The following is a 26,963-nucleotide window of genomic DNA, read 5'->3' as shown; positions in this document are numbered from 1 at the left end:
TCACAAGAGAACAGAACTTTGTGAACCCTAAAACTTTTGTTCGGGTCATTTTTCCCTATAATGCATAGATTCTGAAATAGGGAGGGTCCGTTATTTTTGGAAAACTTGGTGTACATATATATATATATATGTATGTATGTATGTATGTATATGTGATAAATATATTCCATAAAGTATTTTTGTATTTTACATGCAAAACTTATGATATATATAATATAATATAAAGTTACAGAGTATCTGTGTTACACAAATATTATCTTTGTTGAAGATTGCACGGGAAACATGACGATAATTGAATATATATATGTATATATATATATCTATGTATATTCCTTCAAAAATGCGTGTCTACACACAAAAAGAAGAAATCAAATATGTATATACAATGTAAATCTTGTTGCAATTCGCGATATACCCATTAGTCTGGTGAGATTCCACCGTTACGACACATCATGAATGATCGCCGCGAAAAAAAAGTCAATTCTACGCATTTGTGCGCGCGTTAATCGTCGGCAGTCTAGAGATAAATGTAAACTTTGATTTTGCTTTGTTCAATAACAACATGCTGCACGATTGTTGTAATCCAACGGCTATCGACCTGGTAAATGATGATCGAAGGGTAAAGTAAATCGGAGTAAAAGAATATTCTAAGCGATAGCCTATGAAACATAGAAAAGAAATATAGAAAAAAAATGTAGAAAAACGTCACAAAGTATGCAAAGAACAAGAAAAGACTTAAGCTGTACGAAAACGCCAGGAACTAACATATAAAGTCGGGAAATTAGGTTAGCGAGAACGTACAAATAATACAATATTTTCCGATTATATTATAGGATAACAATTTGTTTCATTAACTTCGTCTGACAATAACTTGAAATAGACTTTTATTTCCATTGTCTCTTTCTCTAGAATATTATCTATCTTTTGTCTGTTGTCTATCTTGTTGTCTATCTTTTAAAAGCTTCATTCGTTCGATATAAATGCTAGATTCGGATTTACTAGTACATCAGACAAGAATACCGCCGCATTTCGAATAGAATGCGCGGTGAGATAGGATGTAATCAAGTATTTGGAGACAAGATATTGTATGCAAAGCCATGTATAGAATATGCATGGTTTATTAATAAGTTCGTGAAAAACGATCATATATTCGAGAACTTTAAAATTGAGGAAGGACGTGTGGAAGATCTCTAAGAATAGAAGATTCAGTAGATTCAAGGACTCTTCATATGAAGAAATTAAGATCCGAGAGGAAGAAATCGTTTGCAAATCCAAAGATTTGCTTCAAAATATAATAATTTACATCCTATTATCGTCGTAAACAGACGTTTGTTAAGTAAACTTATTAACTTTACCGCAAACTCTTCGTATTACAATTCGATCGGTAGAAATGACAATCTATGCTATCGATACAGTTTTGTATTTCTAGTCGTTTTACCTTCATTACATTTGACTTTTGCTTGACTTTTGCTGAGTTTTAGAACCCGATACTATGGTCGAGTTTCATTCAGTTCGCTGCACAATAGACACGATTATAAACGTTTCTTCCGAAAGCAGAGAGCAACAATCACGTTATTAATATACCGTCGGCTCATAAGATTATCAATCGTACTTTAGTTTTGCAATACAGTTCGACCCTCTTATGTGAGGAAATGCGTCATCATTGTTCAATTCCGTTCAATGATTGGAACAACTATCTTTCCTAACTTCTTAAAAATTTCTTATTATTGTGAAATATATTTCTCATCACTTTCGGTTTTTTTTTCTCTTTTTTTATAAGTAGAGTCTAAACATAGGACTCTGCTAGTAATTCCATATCTTTCATAATCTCGTCGAGACCTCGTGGATTCTTTGAGATCAGGAAACTTACTGTATTATTTTTAATTGTCATTTAAAGTACATTCGAACACACATTCTCATATAAGATCAAAGCGCACGAGAGAATTATAATTATTCTATAACAACATGTTATCAGGTAAATATATCCTAACAAAATATTAACTTAACGAATTTTTTGTTCGAAAGGCTTCATGGCTGGAACACGAATGTAAATTTTAACATCGATCAACTGCGAATGTTCAAGTGAGGATTGAAGAGATCAGCGCAAAGAGGACACAAGTCTATAATTCGCAAGGTTTGGTTTAATTATGATGCGATTTCACGAATAATAGACTCGTTTGATCTTTCCCATCGAGGCCTCCGATTAAAATTCAACTGACAAAATGACCAGCTGCCTCGATTGCAATCATTTTTGTGTTGCCATTAAGTCGTGTATGTTCATTAGGGTGGTTATTTTTAAAATTTAAATTTTCTTCGTGCTACCCCGCTTCCCCGTTTGGTTCCATTTTATGAAAAAATAATCTGTGTAAAATTTCAGCTCAATCGGATAAAGGGAAAGGGTGAAAGAGACTTTATCCCAGCGTCAAGATTTGTAGTATTGAATAAAAAGAAATGGTTTTCACATTTTTCTCAAAAATTGTTAATCGTACGAAAAAAAATGGTACATGATAATATGTGCATTTTTAATAGATTTACAACTTTTATATGATACTTTTTTGCATATAATTAATATTTCACAAGATAAACAAATAAAACTGATTTTTTCTGTGATTTTATGATTTTTTCGATTTTCAAGCTCTCAGAGGCACCCTTTCTCTTTATCCGATTGAGCTGAAATTTTACACAGATTATTTTTTCGTTAAATGGAACTAAACGGGAGGGGGGGAGTAACGTAAAAAAAGATTCCCAAAAAATTTTCACCAAGAGTAAATAAAAACCATCCTAATGTTCATGGGTTATCGCTAGCGACGTTTTCCTTTTTGATTGTACCGTCGTTGCTGCTTGCGCGAATACCAAGCCTAAGCAACTTGCTCATATTCTGCTTTGTTAATGATGCTAGCTAAGCAGCAGGCCAGGAAGACGCCCACTAGCGGGAAGAAGGCCACACCGATGGCCGTGCCGGCTACCAGACCGATGTTGGCATTCAGAAAGTCCAAGACACGATTGTAACATCCCTGAACAAAATATTTCTGCTTAGCATTTTTATTTTACAATCAGAATCAAAGGAGAGAGATTCGTTTCTTTTTTATTCGGTCAGACCCGAGAAAGTCTGAGAACCGAACCAAAAGCTTCACTTTCATCGTCATCGAGGTGACATCGAGGTTATTAGGATTTATCATTGCGTATGATTGCGAATAGAAAGATTGACTGATTGAATTTCTTATGTTGATTTTAGATGAAGGTGCATCTGTTTTGTCCAATGGGAGAATTTGTTTTTTAATAGAAGTATTGCCCTTTTGCTGGGCAAGACAGATATATTCTGTCTGAAATGTCTATCTGAAATTGAAAACTACGAGTAACTTTTTGATCTAAAATCATACCTCCGTATAGATATTTTCCATGTTGCTCGTCTCGCATTCATCCTGGGGCACCTTGCAGCAGGACAGAGGAATCTCCTTGGGAGGATACATGCGAAGCCAGTCGGTGTAAGCACGACTGCCGCAACAATGCAACTGAAATCATTCGTTGACTTTGTTAAATGCGCGATTTTGCTGTGGGATCCTCGAAAGAATCGATGTATCTTAATTATAATTCTCCGTTTAGTCTCGTCAACGAAATATTTTTCATCGAAATTCTATCGTTCGAATGACTCAGCTTATATGCAAATGGAATATAGTCAAGACACTCACAGTCGTCTGCATAGTGTCGATATGGCTGCTCTTGGCGTAATCCTGTGCGTAGGTTGCCATACTTTCATTGAGACCTTGATCGAATCCTTCGTTCAGGCTTGTGCAGTAAGCGTAAATCGACGCACCCGCACCAAGTTCCAGTAATGCTACAACGGCTAAGAATGCGCCGTACTGGCATCAAACAAAAACAATTATTCGTCGCGAGATACCAAGGAGAAGCTTCGTGAGCTACAATAAGGGAGGACGAAGTCGTCCGCACGAATTCGGGGTCTTTTGAAAAACTATTTAGGGAGTGATCAGATGTTGCAGGAAAATTGTTAAACGCACAGCTCAACTATTCCAATTACTCAGCTCAATTTCACTTTATCGTCGACTAACAGTCCGATACCTACCAAATACAGCAGAGCCGGATGACCGCGCGCGGTGCAGCAACACGCGAGCGTCGCTGCGAGTGCCAACACTGCGCCTAAGCTCGACAGACCTAAGAGAGCCGCACCGCTGTTCTCTGTGCTTAGGTACACGTAATCTCGCATCTGGATGCGCATCCATATGCCAATGCACAGCATCAGCACTCCGGACGCCTGTAACGAGACGATCTCGACGTTATTTGCAATTGACAAAGTTTGTACACATGAAATATGCAACGTTCATAAAGGAAACAAATAGTTTGAGGGGTGAAATCGAGGTCATCATCGAGTCCGACGAATAAGTTATTCATCGCTTGATCGTTGCTTCTTCTTGTTCGTTCTCGTTCGTATTTACTTCGACAGAGATGATGGTCGCGTTGTGTTGGAAACGATAACGGTATGCATACACAACGGTACGCATACAATCACGTGGCTTGCAGATAAGTCTCAATTAAAGAGCTCGAAAATTCTCTCAACTGACTCGAGGGTTCAAGGAGAAACGCGACGTACAACGACGTGAACATCAATGACACGTAGAGATCGTAACTGATTTACAATTTTTCGAGCTCGAGTGAACTGGAAGATATATTTGAGTGATCATCCTGGTGCGGTCAAGGTCATTCAAGATTCATACGCAATTACCTCCGTACGCCATTGACCAGTTGGCCGATCCGATTCCGTTTAATAGGCTCAAAACGGGGTTTCATCGTGACGTCATTATCGCGTGTATCGTTCCAATAAAGCTCAAGCATATTCGATAACTATGACGTTACGAGGGATTGCGCAACAGTTGGCTAATACGCGGCTCAGGATGTATCAAGAGGTTCCGTGAGCAACGTCAAGGATCGGCGATGTGTTCCCTCTCTTTTTCTCGCTTACCCAGAAGACAAAGTTGAAGAGCATCAGCAGGCTTTTCATGCAGGTCATTGTGGCAACGGTCTCCATTCGCTTGCTCATCTCTGTTTTCTCACGTCTGACTTGTCCGCTGATAAAAACAAGAACCCTCTATCCGGACTATGCAAGGATATTACGCACTGGCAAGTCTCACTTTGGCGACGCGATCGATTTGCAACAGGATTGCGAGTAATACTTACGTGTTGCGTGCGTGGCTCTTGCCCCTCCAACTGGTGCATGCGCGCTACCCCGGAGTACCATGGTACGATAGTGGGAACTCCCTTTATCGAAGCACTTCTCCATGTACGGACGAGCATCGTGTCGCGGTCGACGCAGAAATGGCAGGCGAAGACGCTCGAAGGATCCTCGAGACTTTCCTCGGCGACCTCTCGGAGTTTCACAGGATCAAGGAATCGAATGATTATAGCTAATAGGCCAATGTATCATTTTCCATAACGTCCATTTTCGACGCTGGAAATTGGTAACGCGATAAAAATGCGCGGAGAAAAGTACTCAGCACTGCGTCCGTTTCGTTTTTGCGAGAAGGATAAAAACAAAAACAGACAAATAAATTAATAAATAAATACAAGATGCTCGCGCAAATTGTTCTCAACGCACTCATGACACTTCTTCTTGCGCTTGATCGAAATCGAAGAAAGTAGATTAAATTGTCAACAGCGTTTGAGTTACGAATAGAGAAAGCCGTCACAATACTAAATATATATGTATGTATAAAAAGTTTTTTTATTGGTGAACAAAAAAGTCGTCACACTGTATCGTAGGATATTTACAATATATTGAAAGTCAGCCGAAACACTGACACGTAAATACTTATCTTTGACGACCTTTATTTTTACTGATCATGCGGTGAACTGTTGGCGACGTCGAAGCTGTTGGTATAATTCAGAAGGACGCCGGGCCACACGACGTTGTTTTCGCCAACGATCGGCGCTCTCCGCATGTTTCTGGAGGACCGTCTGCTTTTTCGAAACGATCGTAATGTCTTCATTCTCTCGGGAGCCTTGGGACCGTCCTCTCGATCGTCCTTGTCCTTCCACGTCTTAAGATCCGGAGACTCTACTTCCGAATTATCCGTGTTGTTGTTTTCCCAGTGTTCTTCGCTTTTTCCTTGACCGTCCGGATCAGTCGAACGAGAGAGTCGCGATGTCTCTGTCAGATTCAAGTCGAGTTTAGCCAGATCTACGATCGGCCAGGCGTTCTGCGTCACCCGGGTCGTTTTTGTCTCGACGGTATTGAGAATGGCGTTATTGCTCAGATAATTGTTGTTGCAAGTTTCCTGGACGATCAATTTGTCCGCTAAGAGGTCAGTGAGCGAGCTGGAGTCCCACTCCACCAGCTCTTCGCTGCTGATGGATACTCTGTCCACGTCGTGGCTCCCGACGTTCTTTCTGTTATTCTTGATGTCGCCGATGGTCTTGAAGTAAATGCTGTGGTCGTACCGATATGTCTCCAGGCAGTTGCTATCCAGCTTGCTATTCGACTGATAATTGAAAGTACCGCAACAGTTAATCCTGGTCTCTTCTGGTTGCACTTTCTGTCGGGATCGCTCGAGATTGTAGAACCGCGGCGCACAAGTCGGCTCGTCGACGCCCGACTTTTGGGTAGACGAGCCCCGATGATGCTCCTGTATTTGATCTTTAGACCGTTCCTTGGACCACCTTTGCGATCGTAGACGATTGTAACCGCGGGCGAAGGCGGCCCACCGCTCGATCCTCTGGAACACGTACTCCGTCTCTTCGCTCCACCACTCCGATAAACCTTTTTGAACCACTGTATCCCTATCCTCTGCCACAGCAGCCATCCTGGTAAACGGGAGTCACAAGAACGTCGCAGGAGCGTCTCTGCGACGTTTCAGCGAACCGGCAGTATGCAAAGATGCGGTTTCTATAGTTGGAAGAGCGATTCGACTTCGGAGGATGAACCTGGACTGATTTATAGGATCGGTAGGAAGCACCACAAACGCGGAAGCCATTGGTGATCGCGCGAATCCGTGGCCGTGACCTCGCGTGATGGTGCGACGCTGTTTTACCACATTAGCGGATACCCGAAGATGCTACACGTCTCTTTGTTTCTTTCTTTGATCACTTTGACAACTCACGAGCTGAAACAACAAATCGAAGCTGTTATGCGTCAATGTACATATACTCTTGCGTCTTACGCAATTAGATGATTATACCAGTACCAGTTGCGGCAAACGTCGATTGCTTTCCCCCGACGCGTTAACTCCTTGATTAGACGATGTCGAGAGAAGCTACTGTAAAACTCGGTGTAAAAGCAGTTAACGGACTGACAAGCTTGCGCTCATCGTTATTTATAAAGCTATTCGCGAAAAGAAAGACGTACAGTACATCTTTCTTTTCGCTAGAAGATTTTAACGTCTGATTTTACTCGGCCGCTCGGAAAGGAAACAGAAGAGCCGGGACGTGACATCAGTAATGCGTTTAGCCGGCTGGCTGCCAATCATCGGCGGCAGCATCGCGGAATATTGAGCGACCTGCGAAGGCGTTTTTGTAGCGAAGAAAGAAAATTGTTTATCAGTGCGTGCTGGTGGTTGTGGGTGAATTAAAATTCAATGCCCCACCCGCGACTTCACAGCCCCCGGTTGCTCCCGGGATTGAGCGAAGGCGAGCGCGTATAAAAAGCCACGTGCAAACCATGCATACCGTACACTTCACCGTCGATTCTAGCACGCGTAGGTAAGTGCATCGAGCAGCCGGTGTCTCCAGGTAGCACCGAGTGTCTTCTTTCACCGAGTTCGCGGTTTCCTCGGCGTACCCGCGAGTAATTTTGCCGAGTCGCGGTCTCCGTTAAATCTTTTAAACGAACGAACGAATGAACGCGTTTTGTCGCTCTTGCTTCTCACGTTCCGTTGGAGCATCTCAGAGGTAATCGCTCGCGACAAATAATTATTGTTATATTACAATTATCGTATTAACTCATCGTTAACACACGATTCCACGTCGACCTGATGTTCCGTTTCGAATATTTCCAACGAGAGTATATAATTTCTGTTGGTACAAGTACGGGACGAGTTTGCATATTTATAACTGTTCATATTACCGCAAAGAGTTCACACAGAATGTTAAACATTCAGTAGTTTTATGATTAAACGGATGGACTGATTAAGAACTAATTAACTAGCGGAAAGCTGTTAGCTGATATTTCGACTTGTAATTTTTTCGTCGTCAATATTCGCTGTATTCTTATGATTGCAGAAATGAATTTAACCCTCGCGTTGGCCTGCATGATCGCAATCATGTCGCTGCTCTGTGGAAGATGTAAAGCAGCTCCAGGAAGGTTAATCGCCAGCCGTCATAATCTGGAGAATCATCCACATATCCACGGGTAAGTGCGAATATTCTGGCTTACTATTCGTAAATTCTCTAATATGCGTGATCATAGGCTTATTCTTTTTAGCTGAACTTTTATTCTTTTGTTCTTCCCTGCATAAAATGTCGAATTGAAACATATTGAAAAGTATTGACATTTTGAATACGTCTGAATTCTGCTTTCTGATCCGAAGAAAGGGATTGAAAAGTATTAATTCCCATTAAATTTCACCGCGCTAAATGCAAGACAGCAGTGGTGAATTCTTCGCATTAAAAAGGATTCAATTCATTTCAAATATGCCTTGCATTCAATCGCAATCGATAATTTTCAAATGCGAACTTTCGCATTGAAAAGTATTCACTTCTTCTCCTAATTGTTTTCGGATTCAGAGGCATACAAGATTTTCACGTTCTATTCCCCGTCGCATTGAAAAGTATTGGCCCGCGATTACTTCCGCAAAGCAGAATTCACGACGAAATCTCGTGAATGTGAAACAATATTTTTAAATACGACATTTTATACAGGGTTTCCTTCAACGCTAAGTTGTACACTTGTTTCTCTTTAAAGGCAAAAAAGTGCAATCTGACTCAGCTAAAAAGAACAGATCTCATTTCACAAAAACAGTTAAAAATTTGAGAGGTAAAATATTGCTTAGTGTATATACTGGTAAAATAGTGCTTAGAGTTCGGATGTTCTTTACTTTGCTATTACGTTCAATTGTTCGTAGGCACGCCATGGAGGAACTTATGAGAGACTTCTTGGAGGATCTTGTCGGCGAGGATGAGGATGGTTTGCGGCTGAGTAAACGCCAGCATCTGGGCGATTACGATCACATGAGATTCGGCAAGCGGGCCAACGACGACGACGAATACGGGCGCTCGCGATTCAGCAGAAACACCGAGTGAAAGATTACCGCCGGATTCTCTTAGATCGTAGACGTGATCGCACCACTCACGTCTCGCTCGCGCTGGCATACTCACCGCGTTTATGCGAGATGTAGATAGAATATATTTTACATTGCAGCCATATCACGACTGTGTCTCGTTATTTTTCACCTCCTCCAGTTCTCTCGCGTTTGATTCCGATCTCGCCACAAAATAATCCGTAGCTTTTTAAAAAATATTCTGTTCATTATCGACTATATTTTCTCTTATTTCCACGAATAAAGAGAAAATTATACATCATGTTTACATGCAGTTTCTCATTGCGACTCCAGTTTCTCCAAGACGTTCCAACGAACATTCATCGACTGCTAAACGAAACTCTGCTGCTCTTTATCCACTATTATTACCTCGTATAGTTTGCCCCTTTTCGTTTTCAACTCTGCTATTCTCCGATGAAGATCCATGTCGTCGTCGAAGAACATGCGGTATCCGCGACGATTTTCCAAAGCATCAAAACTGTAACCGATGGTGCGTCGATTCAACAGCCATGGTTCCGGCGGCGGTGATGGCGGCGGTGACATCTTTCTTGGAGGATAAGGCGATCGATAATCGCTATCCATGGTGGTGCGATAGTCCATGTAACGAATCGCCCTGGGATCCATGAGCAGGTCCTCCAGTTGTAATTCCTTCTCCTCGTATTCCTTTCTGGAAAAAAGATTTTGTCTTTACATTAATAACATTTAATTATTAGTAAATTACTCATTCATATTCTTCAGAAAGATACATACTCTGCCGAAGCGAGCGATTGCATCATGAGTAGGCTACGTCGTGGATAGACGATCGGCTTATACTCGTCTCGCATTTCGATCTGCGATAACATAGCGTGCGTCTCCGAGACACCGGTACCTTCGTCGTCAGGTCCGATTCTTCGATATGATGACTCGTGAAGATTTCCTTTTGGTGGAAATATGTCCTTGTTGTCTCTGGGTTCCGCCAAAGTTTTTATCTGCCTGTTGATTGTTTGTTGGAATAATAATTGAGAAATAAATCTTTAGTGTTTCAATCACCTACTAGCTAATCATAGTAATATGTTTTTGTCTGTTAAATGACACGCACACACAAAGAATTTTCAGCAGGTAATCGATTGATGAACTACTTTTATTTCACTACTTTAATTTTAATGATTCACGATAAACTCACTCCTTTAGTTTCTCTTCTGAAAACGATACAGATCTGTTCTGTGATAAAGTCATTTTTTCCTTATATGGCTCCATGCTTACTATTTCGATCACATTGTTAAAATTGCTTGTGCATTGTATTGAATAATGGAATATGAAATAATGCGATATTCTTATTGAATCCCTAAAGTAAAGCGCGTTGCTAAGACTAACAAACATGTGGTTTCACCAGCGACAACTACTCTTCGCGTTTCCACGTGAACTACAATATACTCGTATATGTGTATTTTCGTTAAGATTTATTCACGCACGTATATGCTATTAATAATTAATTTTTTCTTAAATATAAAATAAAAAATAATTAAACTATCATTATTTCTGAAATAACACCGTATGTCACATTAATTAATAAATATCTGCTATTTTCTTTAATTTATGCCTACGTTTGCTAACGTCGATTAAACCTTAACTTAAGTTTAGTCCTCTGAAGATAATTTAAATTCAAATTAAGATTTAATCTACGATGTATAATTTATTAGATAAATATATAGAAAAGGGTACACCTCATCGGTTTTTTCATTTTGGAATATGTTATAAAGGATGAAATTCTCAGAAACTATAAGCGACCCCCATATAATTGTCTTAGGAAAAGTCACTCAGAATTTCATCCTTTATAACATATTTCAAAATGAAAAAAATCGGTGTACCCTTTTCTATATATTTACCATTTATTATTTCAATAAACGTAAATTTAATTTAATATTTACCAATTGTGAATTTTGACTTTATCGCCATATATTGCTGGAACGTGAAATACAATAGATTCAAGATCATCGTCTTTGTCATCACAAGTCGGGAAGATGGGCTGTAATGAGTATTTATACCAAAATTAAAGATCTCAAAACATCAAGTATTGATAAATTTCTTACAGTACGTTTATCTTACATTGATCTTATTTTTATTGAACATTTTGCAATTTTGATTATATGCACGTATTTTGGAAAAATTGGAAGTGAATCAAAGTATCAGTCATTGATATAACTCAGTCAGATAAAAATCCCGTGCTAAAAATTCACAATCTAATGGTTCAAAGAGCTATCATGTCATTTTCTAATATTACATGAACGTAGCGGCATATCATCGGTGATAAGAACATAGTTCACTGTTGCTAGAGAAGTAGAAAATTCTATTCTGAAAAAATATGGGATGCAAGATACGAGAATTAGACATAAAAAAATTACAAAAAGAAATTCTATGCAAATGCGGAAGAGTAGAGTCCTTGGCTTCTTGCTATAAAGAAGCAGACGATGCATGCCAAGAAGACCCACGAGATGTAGACACATCTTCGATGAAAGATGAGATTACGGAGGAATTGCCATTTGACGAAATATTGGCCGAGAAACGCCGCAAATACACTGCTAAAGAAGAGTTTATCTATTTGTTATATAATGATATACTTCCGGCATTTGTTACCAAGTAATTGTGTGTTCTTTTAATGCGAAACAATTATTCTTATACTATCAATTCGACGATTTGATCGGTGCAGATGGGAAGGATATGCCCTGCGAAAGAAACCATCCACAATGCGTGAAAATGATACGGAAAGCGACGATATCGATGAAAGTGCAGAGACAAATAATCGTTATGTTAGCGATGTTTTGCTCATCAAAGAAGGAAAGAATGGGAAAGAAGAGGCTCACGTGCTATCCTGGAAACTTTCATTGCCCGATGAATTTGCCAACATTAATTTTTACAATGGCAATTCCTATTCTGGTCGCATCAGTAGGAAGATGATGGAGGGCGAAGGAACGTACATGTGGCATAACGGTGTCCGATATGAGGTACCGGGAAACGCATATCTAAATTAACATATAATACGTAGTCAGCTGATGGAAATCGGTACATCATGGCTTGGGATTAGGAGAAAATAAACGAAAGTTACCGCGTGCAGGGTCAATTCGAGCAAAATCAGATTCAAGGAAAAGGTTTTTTGAAGTGGAACGATGATTGTTGGTACGAAGGTGACTTCCTGGATGGTATTCGTCACGGCGAAGGTGCCATGGTAGACAGGAAGCATAATTGCATGCATATCGGTCAATGGCGCATAGGCAAGTATAAAAAAGTGTAAGAGAGAAAACGAGAAAAGGAGTTATCGCTTATTGTTACGACGTTTACAAATATTCGTATTTATTGAAATATGATTTGTTACGTGTAAAAGAAATAAATCTGCAATAAATAATGTCACTTAACAAATAGGTCCATGATAATATCGCTTTATATACCCTCATTTCATACTTGGCGCGGGAGATGTTCCATGCACTGCATTAGAAACTGCAACATGATGCAACTCACGATAGGTTAAGCAGTGCGTTAGATTAAGTTAGGTCAGCCAATCTAACCGCCGGACAAACGCGATAATCGACCAACGAAAGGACCGTCGCTGCCCACTCGTTGAGCAGCGATTGGCGAACAGACATGGCAATAGGTGCCAATCGGAGTCGCTCGGTGTCGGTCGTGCTAGCAGAAGGATTTCAATATTGACGCGCATTTGACGCTCTCGCAGCCGTCGTCGAAGTGCGCGAGAGCGGTGTTATTCACGAGTGCGGAAGAATCTACGATTCTGTGGCAAGCGAGATATAGCTTATCGACGATTGCCGGCCGACAAGGGACGCAATGTCAGACGCGATGATGGATGAACGGTAACTTTCTCACGATTGACAATAATTAGCATATTGGTATTGATAGCTGGGACATCACAGCTTCCCGAAATTCATGACGCTGCACACAGGCCGCACGAAGTCACGACCTCCCTGAAAAATATTCACCGACTGACTTGGTGCTTTCGCTTCTCACCTATGATGCAAATCTTGCTAGTTTTGCCAATGATACCTATACTTTTGCCATTCTATAATGTATATCTATATAAACTGTTATTAATTATAATATACAATTATTTTATTCTTGTTTTTATTTTTTGTTATAATGTGAATATATTTTACTTGGACGATATTGTTAAATGGAAAGTTTGCGTGTGAAAAATTAGAAAGTAAAAAAGTAAATATATTTGTCAGCTTGTCCATTAGCCTGAATGGAAAAATGTATACGAAAGTATCTTGTACGTATATGGATGGTCATATGTGTTCTGATAAAAGCTTAAAGCTTAAAGCTTAATAATACTTTAAATTATATATAATGAAGAATAAAGAAGAAATAGAAGAAAAGAAGAATAGAAGAAAAAGTTTGTTTTGAAATATTTTATGCATTGACCATCTAAAATTAAAATTACATATATGTCATGATTATTCTAATATTTGCAATGATTTTTATAGGGTAACTGATGAGATTGAGGCATTAAAAGCGATCCTATTGGATGATGAGCTTAACATCAAGGAGAATGACAGGTATATTATTATATAAGTTTTTTTACAAGAATTTTTATTTCTTGGTAATTTTAGAATAAGATACTTATAAATTATAATGATTATTATGTACAGTTTAGACTTTTAATAGAGTTATAATAAAGTTTTAAATTATTTAAATTCTTTACCAGTAGAAATTTTATTTGTATATTTTTTATATTCTAAATATGTTAATAGGCACAAGTTTTAAAAATAAAACGAATCTTGTATAATTTATAAAATTCAATTGTAATTTATTTGCATAGATTTATATAGATTATTTGTAAAAATGTACTTGTAAGCATGTTAGCTTGCAATATTAGTAGACTTTTTATATGCTGCTAGTTAATTCATATTTGCACAGAGGGGAACCAGAGTACATCGAGACAATATTGTTTCCCTCAACGGGTGAAGATTCACAGTCGCAATACGTCTGTGTGACATTGGTGGTGCGATTGCCTTCAGGATATCCAGATGTTTCACCATCTATTAATCTTCGAAACCCAAGAGGTTTGGACGAAAACACAGTGAGGTTGATGCAGTCTGATGCAGAAGCCAAATGCAAAGACTTTATAGGTCAACCAGTTATGTTTGAATTGATTGAGGTAAGAAATTACCTTATTGGTATTCCTCTTTTTACCAATTATTTGATTAAGTCATAATACAATTAATATATGTAATTACAACAATAATATAGTTAGTACGAGAACACTTGACGAGGAGCAATCTTCCCACCGATCAGTGTGCTGTCTGCTTGTATGGTTTTCGGGAAGGGGATGAATTCACGAAGACAGAATGTTATCATTACTTTCACTCCCATTGTTTGGCGGCACATGTTGCTGCTGCTGAAAAATATTATAGAGAAGAGCAAGAAAAATTGCCGCAATGGCAACAAGATACTACGAATAAATTTCAGGTACATTTATGTTATAACTGTCCAAGTGAGCTATTTGAGCGAAATGTTATAAAAAATAGAAAGATACGTATTTTGTAATTCTTATGACTTCTTAGGCCATATGTCCTGTTTGCCGAGAGTCGATCAATTGCGATGTCGAGAGCTTGTGGTCAGCACCGCCACCGATCGACGTCGAAGCTGCCACCGATTTCTCCGTCACTGCTGAGCTAAGAGAACTGCAGAAACAAATGGCAGCTCTGTATCTGCGTCAGCAACAACGAGGCGGTATAATCGATCTAGAAGCCGAAGGCGTGAAGATGTTGGTGAGAACAGAAGATGATCCTTCCGCTGCCACAGTGGAAGTTAGTCCACCTGGCACGAGTTTGAACGCGTACTCTAATACCACTGTGCAGCCGGTTACTCAAGTTGTAAGTCGATGTTTTATTGAATGTTCCTCTGTCTTTTCATTTTTAATGTCCAAGTCGTCCTGTTTCGGTATTGGGATCCATTGATAACGTTTTCGATTTCTACTGTCACAGCACTCCAAACAGACTTCAAATCAGGCGCAAAATCACCACACGCAGTACCAATCTCGCCAAGTTCATCACAATAATCACGGACACAACCACAATCATGGCAACCGACATCGTGGTCGCGGCCGTGCCCATTACCGACGCCACTTTGACAGAGTCAGACAGGCGGAATCTACTCCCAGATGACAATGGGCTCGAGACAAGCTTGCCACCGTCATCTGGTCGTCCCTCGCTCCTTCGCTAAGTGTATACAATATTCTGATTAGCATCAGTAGTATAATCGTCGGTGTAATATACGGTGACTGTCTATCCTCGAGTAATCTCACCGCAATAAACTTATAGGTGTCGTTGTTCGGCAGCATCCCCGTCGTCGCGACCATCGCGTACGTGACGATGGGATGCGTGGCGATCTCCCGTCTGGACTGTCTACGTAGACCGAAGCCGTGGTGCTCTTTCGAACGATCCGCAATCGTACAAAGTAGTTGATATCATTTTGCTTTAGTTCTTTTTTCTTATTCTTTATTTTTTCATTCACGAACGATCTCGTGACATTAGATTCATCGATTCTCCTCGTCTCTCATGAGCGTAGAGTACGATAATAATTATCTAAAATAATTATTTAAAATGAAAGCGGGCTTTTGTGTCGCTTTTAAGTATATCTTGCAAAATATATTTTTAATTTCAAACTAGCATGTTTGAGTTTAGGTTTCAATACAATTTTCTTCTTTATGTGGTTATTATCGATACCACTGCTAAATGGGAAAGTTGTGTTATATTAATAAAATAAGATTAATTCAGGAGTTAACCATATAGTTTCGATAGATACACACAACGGGTATTTTAGTTTGCCTTCGAACAGACTGCTCGAAATGGATCGTAACGTTTGAAATTGTTGTTTTCCCTGATGATCTTATGAGAGAAAGATGAGGAGGATCGATGATTCCAATATCCTTTGTATTACCTTTGTATTCACTGCCGCGAACACGAGAATCTTATTCCATTTATCCGCGATGATTATCTTTTTTTAATTTTGTCGTACTTGCCGTGTCGATAATGCGCGCAAATGGACGCTTAACTTCTCAACTCTTTAAGCGTATACAATCAGACGACAATATTGAAAAAACATAATAGTGCGAATACTTCGCAACTCAGTCTCGTGCGACAGTGAGTTACGAGAGAAAACTGTGCAATCAAAAGCCCCATCGAAATGAAAATATTTTATACGTTCGTATAAAATTAACGTAATCAAAATTGACAGACACCATTTATTACGCTTAGCGTACAATGTTGCGTGACACGCTTCTGATTGTAGTTGATACCATTTCAGCGAGTTCAGATTTTCGTGCTGTAATAATAGATATTTTATGCAATTGTAAGAGTATGTCATGGCTGCATATATTTGTTTTACATCTATAGCATGGAAAATCGAACTCGATAAGATTGTGTCAATTTCAATAACCGTCTAACAGTCGTATGAGTAATTAATAATGATTACCAAAAGTGTATGTAGAGTGTTCTAAGAGTCATTTTCTCGAAATTATATTAACGAGGAAGTTATATTCCGATATATCGACATTTTTCCTTTTTCCATTTCAGTTAATTAATTTTATTAATCAAGCCCACATTGACGTCTAATTTTTTATCAAGAAAAAACATTAAGTTCGTTAGTAGTTAAAAGTGTTTCGCATCATTATCTTGGAAAATTATTCAGGCTTAACAGGCTTGGTTTTTTCTTAGCAAGTCCCAGTTTTGACGAATTAATCTACAAATTTTTAGCCGAAAAGTATAAACTATACATTCATTATCACTGGCAATCATTTTTAGTAAGATTATCAGCATTTTCCGCAAAGGTAGCGGAACATATTTGCGCCAATTTTAGAAGCGATCCTTAGAACACGCTGTACACATTAAAATGTGCCATTTAACACTTGTTCGTTCACGAAGAAAGTATATGGCATATCTGAAAATTCTTCAAAAACATTTTGCAAATTGATACGCTTTAGAGTAACATACATTTTTTAGGAAAGACCCGTTACACATTACATTACGTCGCTCGTAGTTCGAGTTTATAGATCGAAGTGCCCGCGATCGACAAGCATAGAGAATTGTGATAGAAAATAAAAAGAAGCGAAGCATATCCATCGCATCAAATTTGAACAAAGCGTAGAACAAGTTTCGTAGACAGCTAAGAGAAATAATATTTTGTTACTTTAAGTTATTTCTTCTTGCGTAAAGTTCCTCACGCAGTCGCACCGTACCGCTATAGTTCGATTTATATTTTGCGTAAACTCGACTCTATAATTTTAAGGGGACGAAGGCATCGTCTATTGTAGATACTCCCTCAACGTATATGTATATTATATCGAAAAAAATTGTTAACAACCTTAAACTCTTCCACATGAATGTGATACTTACAAAAGGGTAATAGGCTAAAGTAAGGAAATTTTAGACGCATTTAAATTGATTTTACGCTTTGGATTATCCGTAAAGTTTCTCTCAGATTTTTACTCAGATCAATCGCTTAGTCCGCTTAAAATCTCGGAATTCGCCCAGCCGTTTCATTCTCCGCCAGAGAAGATTTTTAGATTTTTTATTATATTTTCTATCTGATGTCTCTACTGAAAGCAGAATGCAATACAAAATTCATGAAAAAACCTTATCGATGATACATCTAGGATATTTTATAGAACGTACATCAGACATACTTGGATTAGATATTGCAACATTCACATAAAACAATATACTATTAAATGCTTTTGCAACAATTAGTTTTAAAAAAAAGAAACAACATAAGATCAAACAAAAAGCATCGAATTGAGAAAACTTCGCGACACATGTTCTGCTTTCAAAGCGTTTCTTAGAGGAATCTCTTCTCATTTAATTAAAAAAATTAATTATAGTATTTTTGTTTCTTGTGGATAGGAAAGAAAAAATTATAGTAATATATATAATTGGCTAATTAATCGTGTTAACGATGGTCATTATAGAAAAAGAATAAAAAGAAAAAGGAACGATCGGAAATTATTGCACTATTCTAAGAACGATATTAATATTTTTATATTAATTGTATATGTTTTCGTTGGTATATATATTTCGACATATTTTGCGTATAATATATTAAATTATTCCAGGCTTAAGACGCGTAATTAACCGCAAAAAGGATCTATTAAATGTTGAAAGTGCGTCGATTAAATTTTTCTATGACTATCGAAAAATGTTTTTGTTTCTTATATGTACATACATATATATTTTCGAGGATATCTTTAAATTTATTCAATATATGTCGTGTAAATTTGTACCTTACTATAAAAATATGTAAAAGCGCATAATTATGTAAATAGTCGATATTCAGTTCGAGAGAGCTTTCCTACATTGAAAACAGAACTTTTGCAGCTCATATTTTCTTCCAATTTCGATGTATTCATTTTTCAGGTCTTTCAAAAATATCTTTTCAGATTTGTTTAAGGATACAAGTGCGCACCATGTTTTGCAATTAATATCTTTGCGGATATGCAATAAGTGTGAATAACGCTCGGACCGATAATTTAGTTTTGAAGATTTTTATATATTATAAATGGGAAAAAATCACTCTATCCTTATGTGCTGGATATGATAATATGCGTTAAGTTACTCCTGCGATCTATTTCTATTTGTAAGTACCAAAGAATGTCGGATTATTAAAAGGAAAAAGAGAAAAAAGAGAAAACGAAGAAAGAAAACAGGGATTGGCTTTATATATAGGGAGTACCTATTTACTCCTCTCTTACGTTTTACGCATGTCTGTGATATTTTAAAGAGCGATAGTTTTATTTAGTTTTTTATTACATCACTTTTATGTGTATGTGTATATATATATATGTGTGTGTGTGTGTGTGTGTGTATACATATACACACATCATATATACATCACCGTGTTGCAAGCGATACTTGGACTCTCGAGAGCTTGCTGAAGTATACGTAGCTTCTGTATAATGTACGTTATTGCATAATTTCTGATTGAAACGAAAAACAGGACAAGAACTGTGTAACACACGTACATTAAACTCTTATTTGAAAATCTTTCGTTTTCTTTCGTTATTTATACGTCCGTCACGTATCTAGCATGGAATTAATACGAGGCTGTTATCTGGTTTGCTCAATAGACTTGTATTTATTACCGCACTTATATATACAAACTGTGTTACAAAACTCTCGCAACGTTGTGAGAGAGAATACACGCGTTCACCTTTATTTCGTTTGTAGCTGTAAGTACAAAGTATACATCAGAATCGGACGTTTCTCCACAGCGCGAAACGACGTGTCGAACCGTAGCGCTCATTATCTATCTTACTTTATATTTCATCATGGACTTGTTGGTAAAAAATATTTACACAGTTCGCACATGAAGTTCCGCGATAAATACTCTTAAGTTAATCTCTTAATCATTGCTTATTAGATGCAGCAACGCTACATCGCTTCTCTTATCATTTCTGTAATACTGTCATTTGCATTCTCACGCTTTTCACTCATTTTACAAGTTATACCAGTAACAATTACAAATATGACTATCGCACTTTATGCAGTTCTGCTATTGCGATAGGTGTTGCTTTAATTTGTTTACAACATTCGTTTGCAAAATACAGTTGATTTGGATTTCTTCAGTTATCAAGCCATGTTTCTTAATAATCCTCTATTATGAAAAGCGAAGGCCGAATACCGAGGCAAGAATAAATATCAGATACGATAACAGTTATATAATATGTCCAAAAACGTAACAAATAAATATCAACTCGCTATCAAAGCATTTTACAACCTTTTTTCATACTCAAGAACTAATGATACCTTTGGTATCATCAGTAAACAATTCTCTTTTTTTTTGCGCATAATAATACCTAAATTCAATGAGTTTTATCGATGATAACAAATGAAACTTGATCAAATGATGTATATGCTAATTACTAAGACTATCTCTCGTTCGTATAATCACGAATAGAAATAGTCCTTGAACTACTTGGAATTTCTCGGTGGAATTACATCGTTGACACTGGAATGAAGACTACTTCGCTGGTTCAACGTCTCACACTGGTCATGAAGTTCCTCCAATTTCGATCGAAGAGCATCCAATTGTTCTTGCATCGGCGAGCAAAAGTCTTTGCTTCGCGCGAGAACATCGGTTGCGCTATTCAGTAATACTGAATTGATAGGAGACGGCGAGGGAATGTCTAGTGAAACCGAGGAGGTATTACTGCTATCACCATATCCTTCATCAATACTCTCGTCGGCTATTCTAGTTGCAGACTTCGAGTCCTGCAAATCCTGTCAAGTGACAATAGTGTTTCAATCATGTGAACACAAATTCCCATAATGTATGTTACATCGAAGCTAGAATTACCTTTTTCGACAGAACCTGTTTTAAACATTCTCGTAAGCAATGTTCCGTTTTGTTTCTCTAAAAGATGGAAAGGGAAAGTTTAAATCCAATGAAATTTTCAAATGTATTAAAATTAAAAGAATAGTAGATGCAATTATAACGATGCTTTATCAATTATTAGGAAACAAGATCTGCGATTTGTACATTTTTTACGTTAATTAGCATAAAATATATATCGATATTACCATATGACTGAGTTGACCACTCATCCGCTTGCCGTAAAATTTCTGTTCCAGACTCCGCATTTTGGCCTTCTCCTCTCTAAGTTTTCTAAGTAGAGCGCTGTTCGCCTTATACGACATGGTCTTCAAACGTTTGTTCTCATCCGTGAGATCTTGTATGGTATTCAATTTCTCTTCGGATTCCGCATTCTTTGTCTTCAGCAGCTTATACTGCGCGATCATCTTGCTCAGCTGTATCCTCAGATGAGAAATCGCGTCCTCTACTTGACTCTGCTCTCGCTTAGAATCTAACAGAGAAGTCTGCAGTATCTCGTTCTCAGAACGCAATTTTTGTATCTCAAATTGCGTCTTCCTCAACAAATCGGCCGTTTCGTTCTTCTCCGTCTCACATTTCTGCATGTTTTCTTCCATGGATGAGATCAGAATGCGCTGTTTACTAAGTGCATTCTCCATCGACATCTTGGCCGCTTCGTTGCCCAGAAATCGCTGCTCCAATGTTTTCAGTTCAGTTTTGGTATTTCGTAGCTCGTCCTCTGTCGCTTCTAGCATCATGGACACGTCTGCTAAATTGCTCGCTGGAGTAATGTCAAGTGTATTATGTGCCACGCTAACAGATTGGACATGCAATTGCAGATCCTTTATTGCACTCTGCATTTCACGCTTTTCTCTCTGATACTGTTGTGCAAGCTCAGTATAATCGGTATTGAGCTGTTTGTAGCTGGCATTTATTTCTGCTATTGCCTGTTGTCTTTGCTTCAGAATATTCTGGTATGTTTCTATCTCTACCTGTAGACTTTTCTTGCTAGCCAACAGGATGTGCACCTGTGATTGATACCATTTTGCAGAGGTTTCTGCAGTAGACAGACGATTTATGGTATCAGTTAGGGTATTCTGCAGCTTCTGCTTTTCCTGCTGCACTGTTTGCATCTCGACAAACAGTTCTGTTATCTTACCCTTTAGACCCTGATTTGAGGCAATTCTGGCGTTAAGATCAATCCGTACATTTTCTAGATCAACACGTAACCGTTCGTTCTCCAGCTCCAGCAAAGCAACTCGTTTAGACAGTTCGATGTTTGAGACATCAGGTGTGGATAGGTGTCGCAAATGAAATTCGTCGCTGATCAATTGAAGAGAATCTGTGGAAGTTACAGAGTCTAGCTCTCCTCGGAATGAATCTGACAGATTGTCCATTGTGGATCTTGCAGCTTCTATATTCAGTTATGCGAAATCAACCATCCTACAATGCATCAAATTAAGATAACGATTGTAACAATTTAGATTTAAAGACAGCAAATTTCTTTGGAAAGCGATTTTTTAGGAATAATAAAGAATTAATCGCAAATATAATCAATATTGATATCAACAATTTCGCTGTTGACAGATGTCAATAGTATATCCTACGTCATCTTATCGTAAATATAAGGTGATACGAAACATACCTCTTCAATAATTTTGCTTTCTTTAATTAATTATAAAAATAGCTTGCAAACTAGTTCATTATTTAGCGACGTTGGGAACTGACAAGTGCTTATGATTAGCAACAATTAATCCTTTAAATATTATCGTCATAGCGTGACGCCATTTTGAATGTGTCTCTAGTTGCACCTTGAAGCCTCTTGCACAATGCCAGGAAACAGGCAAAAGAATAAAAATAGACCAATCACAATAGATTATTCTTGTAATAGTCGATTGTGATTGATCTATTTTTATTCTTATTGCTTGTTGTCTGGCATTGTGCAAGGGGCCTTACGTATGACACATTTTGTAAAATTCTGCTCGAATCTTTATTTTTTTAATAGTTTAGTAATAGTATAATTAATTGTCGAGTAAAAAAAACATTTCTTTTATAATATAACACAAAAGTTTATTTGAGTTGCTGCCCGGGGATTATATTGAAAGATAAAAGTCCGACTTGTTGTTATGTCTTAAGCCAGCAGTACCGCGATTCTGTAACTCGTTATTGGAGTTAACGACACTTTCGTTATCGTTGCGCAGCTTTTGTATACCGTAGAAAAGCTGCGCAACAATAACGAAACTGTCGTTAACTCCAATAACGAGTTACAGAATCGCGGTACAGCACACGGTGCTTATTTTCGTGCTGGATTGCTTGCTGGATGAAAATACTGCGTTCTGATTGGTGCATTTCCGAAGATGGATGGTTCACGCTTACTTCTTACTGCTTACGGCCATTGTAGACCACGCTAGCAACGCTTTAGCAACATTATTCTGTCCTTATTGTTTATAAAAAGATGAACGAAGATAGACTACACTGGCAATGAATATAGAGAAAATATAGAGAGAGTTTTCTAGGGACTTTACGTGATAACATCAATAATTGGCCGCGTTCAGTAGAACAAAGTGATCGCTTAGGCCCAGTTCCACAACTTGCTTTAAACGGAGTTTAAAGCTAAACCAATAGTTAAAAGCAATAGTATATGCGCATATACTATTGCTTTTAACCATTAGTTTAGCTTTAAACTCCATTTAAAGCAAGTTGTGGAACTGGGCCTTAGTGATTATTGTCTGTGATTGGAGCATTCTTTTAGATTCTTCATAGACCCAGAAATATTTACCAATCAGGAGCGAGATTCAGTGGTAAATCTAGTAATGTTGTCCAACTGTTGAGTCTGCTGAACGCGACCATTCTCATCGTACGAAAAAGTTCGTCTGAATCCAACTTTTGGATACGATAAATCATGTCGTATTATATTAAGTGTACAACTTTGCTTCCCCCGTTTTCCTATAGATGGCTTTAGCGGTAAGTAGTGGTCGACAGAGAGTCGAAATAAATAGATCATAGGGTGTATTCAGTACTACAACCGCTCACTGAGCGCTAAATGAGCTCTTGCATCTGATTGGTGTATATTTTTAAATCTAAAGGTATGGGTACTGAATGTACCCATAGACGTCATGCAATAAACTTGGGCATCTGTCAACATAACCCCATAGAAACATTAGTCAATTTGTGTCTGCATCGTAAAGTTATTCTCGATTGAAAATGTCAGTTTACGAACCAAATTCTCGTCAATTGCGGGAGTTTTAATTTTCTGCTTCAATATGAAGAAATCTGCGGCTGAGGCTCATCGAATGCTCTCAAATACTTATGGTGAGGCCGCTATTAGTGAAAGAACGTGTCGTGAGTGGTTTCAACGCTTCAAGAACGGTGATTTTCACGTCGAAGACTGGCATAGCGGTGGAAGAGAGAAGGTTTCCGAAGATGCAGAATTGGAGGGATTACTTAATGAAGATTCGTGTCAAAGTCAAGAAGAATTGGCACGATCATTGGGAGTGACTCAACAAGCAATTTCAGAACGCCTCAAAGACATGGGAATGATTCAGAAGCAAGGAAATTGGGTGCTGTACGAGTTGAAACCGAGAGATGTTGAACGGCGTTTGTTTGGTTGTGAACAGTTGCTTGAAAGGCAAAGATGGAAGGGATTTCTGCATCGCATTGTGACTGGGGGCGAAAAATAGGTTCATTACGATAACCCCAAGCGCAGAAAATTATGGGCATATCTCGGCCATGCTTCCATGTCGACGGCCAAACCGAATGTTCACAGCTCCAAGGTCATGCTCTGTATTTGGTGGGACCAGCTCGGCGTAGTGTATTATAAGCTGTTAAAACCGACTGAAACAATCACAGGCGATCATTATCGAACGCAATTAATGCGTTTGAGCCGAGCATTGAAAGACAAACGGCTGCATTACAACGAGAGACACGATAAAGTGATTTTGCAGCATGACAATGCTCGACCCCATGTTGCGAAAGTGGTCAAGACATTCTTGGAAACGTTGAAATGGGAAGTCCTACCCCACCCGCCGTATTCTCCAGACGTTGCTCCCTCTGACTATCACTTGTTTCGATCAATGGCACACGGCCTGGTTGACCAGCACTTCCGGTCTTATGAAGAAGTAAGAAATTGGATCGATTCGTGGATCGCTTCAAAAGATGACCAGTTTTTTCAACGCGGGATTCGTACGCTGCCCGAAAGATGGGAGAAAGTAGTGGCCAGCGATGGACAATACTTTGAATCATAAATGTATAACCAGCTTTTTACAATAAAGCCTCGAATTTCGGAAAAAAAACGGCGGGAGCAAAGTTGCACACCTAATATAAAAAATAGTATAGACATAATGGATATAACGGATGATATAGTAAATAAAGATATATTGTTGCTATCATGGGAAAACCTACTATGTGCATGTTTTAGTTAATTGAAGTTATTTATATTATGATCTAGAATTCAATTCTATATATGATCGCATAAATATCTTCAATTAACCGTACATAAGAGATTTTTTTCATGACAGTGACGAAATATACATATTTTTTAATATTATGCAAAAGATATAAAATATAATTTTAACATAATTTTAGTTTAAAATTATGCATTTTAAACTTATAATATATAATATATAAAGATAATTATTTAGATTAGATTATGTTTAATGTTTGTTTTATTTTATTTATATATTATTAAATAATTTACATATTAGTAAATAATCAAATTATATATAAGCATGTTATGTTTTTATTATAGCTTTGCGCAGACTGTGGCAATATAGTATCTGAATTTCATATCTGCATAGAAAAGAATGATAATGATATACTTCATACAACAGTTGAAAACATTGAGGAGCTTATTAATGAAGTTTTCATACGGCCAGTGCTATGGGATAGTACATTACCATATATACAACATGGATCATCAATAATAAAATATCACTGGTTAGAAATTGATAAAAAACTTAGTAAGTTTTTTAATGATTATTGTGTGTGTGTATGTGTGTGTGTGTGTGCGTACGTGTGCGCGCGCGCGCACGTGTGTATTTAGTCTTATGAAATTGAAGATTAAATATATAATGCTTTTCAGATTTATATCCTAGTATTGTAAACGCCAAGTGGCGTAATTTATGTGATACCTATGTTAGAAAATTTAATGAACAAAAAAAATATGTTCCAAGTGGAAGTGGAAGCTAAACCTACAGTAGATTCATGGCCATATTTTGAATTAATGGGATTTATCCGACCTACTGTGACACGTAGAAAGTTTGTTAATATTATACATATAGTATTATTCGAATTTTAATAGAAATATATTATATATATTGTAATATTAATTAATTTTCAGGACATTTAGTAATGTAAAACCACAGTCTTGTAATAGCAATATGAATTATGACAGACATGGAACAACCATCAACTTCTAAAAGCAGTTGCAGTGCCAACGGTAATAACATTTTTATAGAAAAACAAAGGATAACTCCAAGTTCTAATGGAATTTCGGAGAGTTCAGTACAAAAGTTATAACTACGAGTAACATAACTTAACACCAGTAATTTGTAATCATTCACAAAAACGAATGCATTTTAATTCAAATATGAATTTAGAAACATTCAGAAAAGCAAAAAACATGTATTTAAACAGCCCCAATAATAATTTATCCGTAAAGATTAATGCAAGTATGAGTAGTTTATTTAATAATATTTGGCAACATTTTATTTATATTCCAATATAACATATGTTTATGTGTATATATATATATATATATATATATATATATATATATATATGTACAATAAGAGTATATTAAATAAAATTAGGATAGTTTATACTGTAATATTATTAACAAGCAAATATTTGGTGAAATTGGTTGCCTAAAATATGTTTCTTGCTTTTTAGGTTTGCTATTACAGACTTAACTAAGTTAAGCAGTATATCAAAATGTTCAGGCATCATTCTTATATAATTGTAATATCAAACTAAGTCTCCAAGACGTATTTTTTGTACTAAAGTTAATCCTTCACCTCTGGTTTCTCGTGCAAGAATACATTTTCTAACCCATGTTCTTTTATATTTTTTATTTAGTTTAACATTCTGATGTTTACATATTATCAATAATAACTTCAGTAATTTTTTTTCTTTCGCAACAGTGTTAACATATCTATTTTGCTACCAACAAATACAACTCTTTCACTGTTATATTGACTTCTACTGTTATATATGATCTGCTTTCTGTAGCTGCACTAATGCTAAACTAGTGCATACTAGTGCAAGGACGTCGGACGTCGTACGTCGGACATCGGACGCAGTGTGAATCCTCCATATAGGCCTTCTACAATAAGCTATTAGTCATAAGTT

The 26,963-nt window shown here is 37.5% G+C and overlaps 4 protein-coding genes and 1 non-coding gene across 8 annotated transcripts; 2 read left to right on the top strand and 3 right to left on the bottom strand.

The window, feature by feature from the left end:
* Positions 1-579: 579 nt before the first annotated feature.
* Positions 580-5,530, bottom strand: LOC105183920 (tetraspanin-7). 2 transcript variants are annotated; one of them, XM_011142358.3, is made up of 6 exons: positions 5,191-5,530; positions 4,976-5,081; positions 4,082-4,270; positions 3,690-3,860; positions 3,381-3,512; positions 580-3,014 (listed from the first exon to the last, which is right to left on the bottom strand). In XM_011142358.3, exons 2-6 carry the CDS (start codon positions 5,051-5,053, stop codon positions 2,859-2,861), a joined length of 726 nt encoding a protein of 241 aa, XP_011140660.1. In that variant the 5' UTR covers positions 5,054-5,081; positions 5,191-5,530; the 3' UTR covers positions 580-2,858. The 2 variants fall into 2 exon arrangements, with proteins under 2 accessions (XP_011140660.1, XP_019697382.1); XM_019841823.2 differs by lacking the exon at positions 5,191-5,530 and having other exon boundaries at positions 4,976-5,184.
* A 177-nt stretch (positions 5,531-5,707) lies between these two features.
* On the bottom strand, positions 5,708-10,499 carry LOC105183949 (uncharacterized). Its single transcript, XR_003113408.1, has 4 exons — positions 10,426-10,499; positions 10,014-10,235; positions 9,647-9,930; positions 5,708-6,850 (listed from the first exon to the last, which is right to left on the bottom strand). It is a non-coding gene; the product is annotated as an uncharacterized LOC105183949 (transcript).
* Positions 7,624-9,369, top strand: Dsk (Drosulfakinin). 3 transcript variants are annotated; one of them, XM_011142354.3, is made up of 3 exons: positions 7,624-7,707; positions 8,227-8,356; positions 9,069-9,256. In XM_011142354.3, exons 2-3 carry the CDS (start codon positions 8,229-8,231, stop codon positions 9,244-9,246), a joined length of 306 nt encoding a protein of 101 aa, XP_011140656.1. In that variant the 5' UTR covers positions 7,624-7,707; positions 8,227-8,228; the 3' UTR covers positions 9,247-9,256. The 3 variants fall into 3 exon arrangements, with proteins under 3 accessions (XP_011140656.1, XP_011140657.1, XP_011140654.1); XM_011142355.3 differs by lacking the exon at positions 7,624-7,707 and adding an exon at positions 7,759-7,896; XM_011142352.1 differs by lacking the exon at positions 7,624-7,707 and adding an exon at positions 7,965-8,031 and having other exon boundaries at positions 9,069-9,369.
* Positions 10,500-12,879: 2,380 nt separating the features above from the next.
* Positions 12,880-18,421, top strand: LOC105183916 (E3 ubiquitin-protein ligase RNF25). The gene is made up of 6 exons (XM_011142350.3): positions 12,880-13,102; positions 13,733-13,804; positions 14,166-14,406; positions 14,499-14,717; positions 14,813-15,124; positions 15,236-18,421. Exons 1-6 carry the CDS (start codon positions 13,077-13,079, stop codon positions 15,413-15,415), a joined length of 1,050 nt encoding a protein of 349 aa, XP_011140652.1. The 5' UTR covers positions 12,880-13,076; the 3' UTR covers positions 15,416-18,421.
* A 935-nt stretch (positions 18,422-19,356) lies between these two features.
* On the bottom strand, positions 19,357-22,465 carry LOC105183915 (nuclear mitotic apparatus protein 1). Its single transcript, XM_011142349.3, has 4 exons — positions 22,261-22,465; positions 20,825-22,058; positions 20,601-20,657; positions 19,357-20,524 (listed from the first exon to the last, which is right to left on the bottom strand). The coding sequence occupies exons 2-4, from the start codon at positions 22,010-22,012 to the stop codon at positions 20,216-20,218; spliced, it is 1,554 nt and encodes a 517-aa protein (XP_011140651.1). The 5' UTR covers positions 22,013-22,058; positions 22,261-22,465; the 3' UTR covers positions 19,357-20,215.
* Between the last annotated feature and the right edge of the window lie 4,498 nt (positions 22,466-26,963).

The sequence above is a fragment of the Harpegnathos saltator genome, unplaced genomic scaffold (assembly GCF_003227715.2).
Source record: "Harpegnathos saltator strain DR-91 unplaced genomic scaffold, Hsal_v8.6 scaffold45, whole genome shotgun sequence".
Lineage (NCBI taxonomy): Eukaryota > Metazoa > Arthropoda > Insecta > Hymenoptera > Formicidae > Harpegnathos > Harpegnathos saltator.
The sequence above is the reverse complement of the archived record's forward strand: the minus strand, read 5'-3'. Positions and strand labels throughout refer to the sequence as shown.

Bases quoted from the DNA above. Each gene is read 5' to 3' on its own strand.
- LOC105183920 (XM_011142358.3), bottom strand. From the start codon at position 5,053: ATGAGCAAGCGAATGGAGACCGTTGCCACAATGACCTGCATGAAAAGC. The intron at 3,861-4,081 runs GTAGGTATCGGA...GTTTGATGCCAG, and splicing joins ATCCGGCTCTGCTGTATTTG to TACGGCGCATTCTTAGCCGT. The intron at 3,513-3,689 runs GTGAGTGTCTTG...GAATGATTTCAG, and splicing joins TCGACACTATGCAGACGACT to TTGCATTGTTGCGGCAGTCG.
- Dsk (XM_011142352.1), top strand. From the start codon at position 7,980: ATGTTCCGTTTCGAATATTTCCAACGAGAGTATATAATTTCTGTTGGT. The intron at 8,032-8,226 runs GTACGGGACGAG...TTATGATTGCAG, and splicing joins TATAATTTCTGTTGGTACAA to AAATGAATTTAACCCTCGCG. The intron at 8,357-9,068 runs GTAAGTGCGAAT...AATTGTTCGTAG, and splicing joins AATCATCCACATATCCACGG to GCACGCCATGGAGGAACTTA.
- LOC105183916 (XM_011142350.3), top strand. From the start codon at position 13,077: ATGTCAGACGCGATGATGGATGAACG. The intron at 13,103-13,732 runs GTAACTTTCTCA...TGATTTTTATAG, and splicing joins GACGCGATGATGGATGAACG to GGTAACTGATGAGATTGAGG. The intron at 13,805-14,165 runs GTATATTATTAT...ATATTTGCACAG, and splicing joins AACATCAAGGAGAATGACAG to AGGGGAACCAGAGTACATCG.
- LOC105183915 (XM_011142349.3), bottom strand. From the start codon at position 22,012: ATGGACAATCTGTCAGATTCATTCCGAGGAGAGCTAGACTCTGTAACT. The intron at 20,658-20,824 runs GTAATATCGATA...TCCATCTTTTAG, and splicing joins GTGGTCAACTCAGTCATATG to AGAAACAAAACGGAACATTG. The intron at 20,525-20,600 runs GTAATTCTAGCT...GTCACTTGACAG, and splicing joins AACAGGTTCTGTCGAAAAAG to GATTTGCAGGACTCGAAGTC.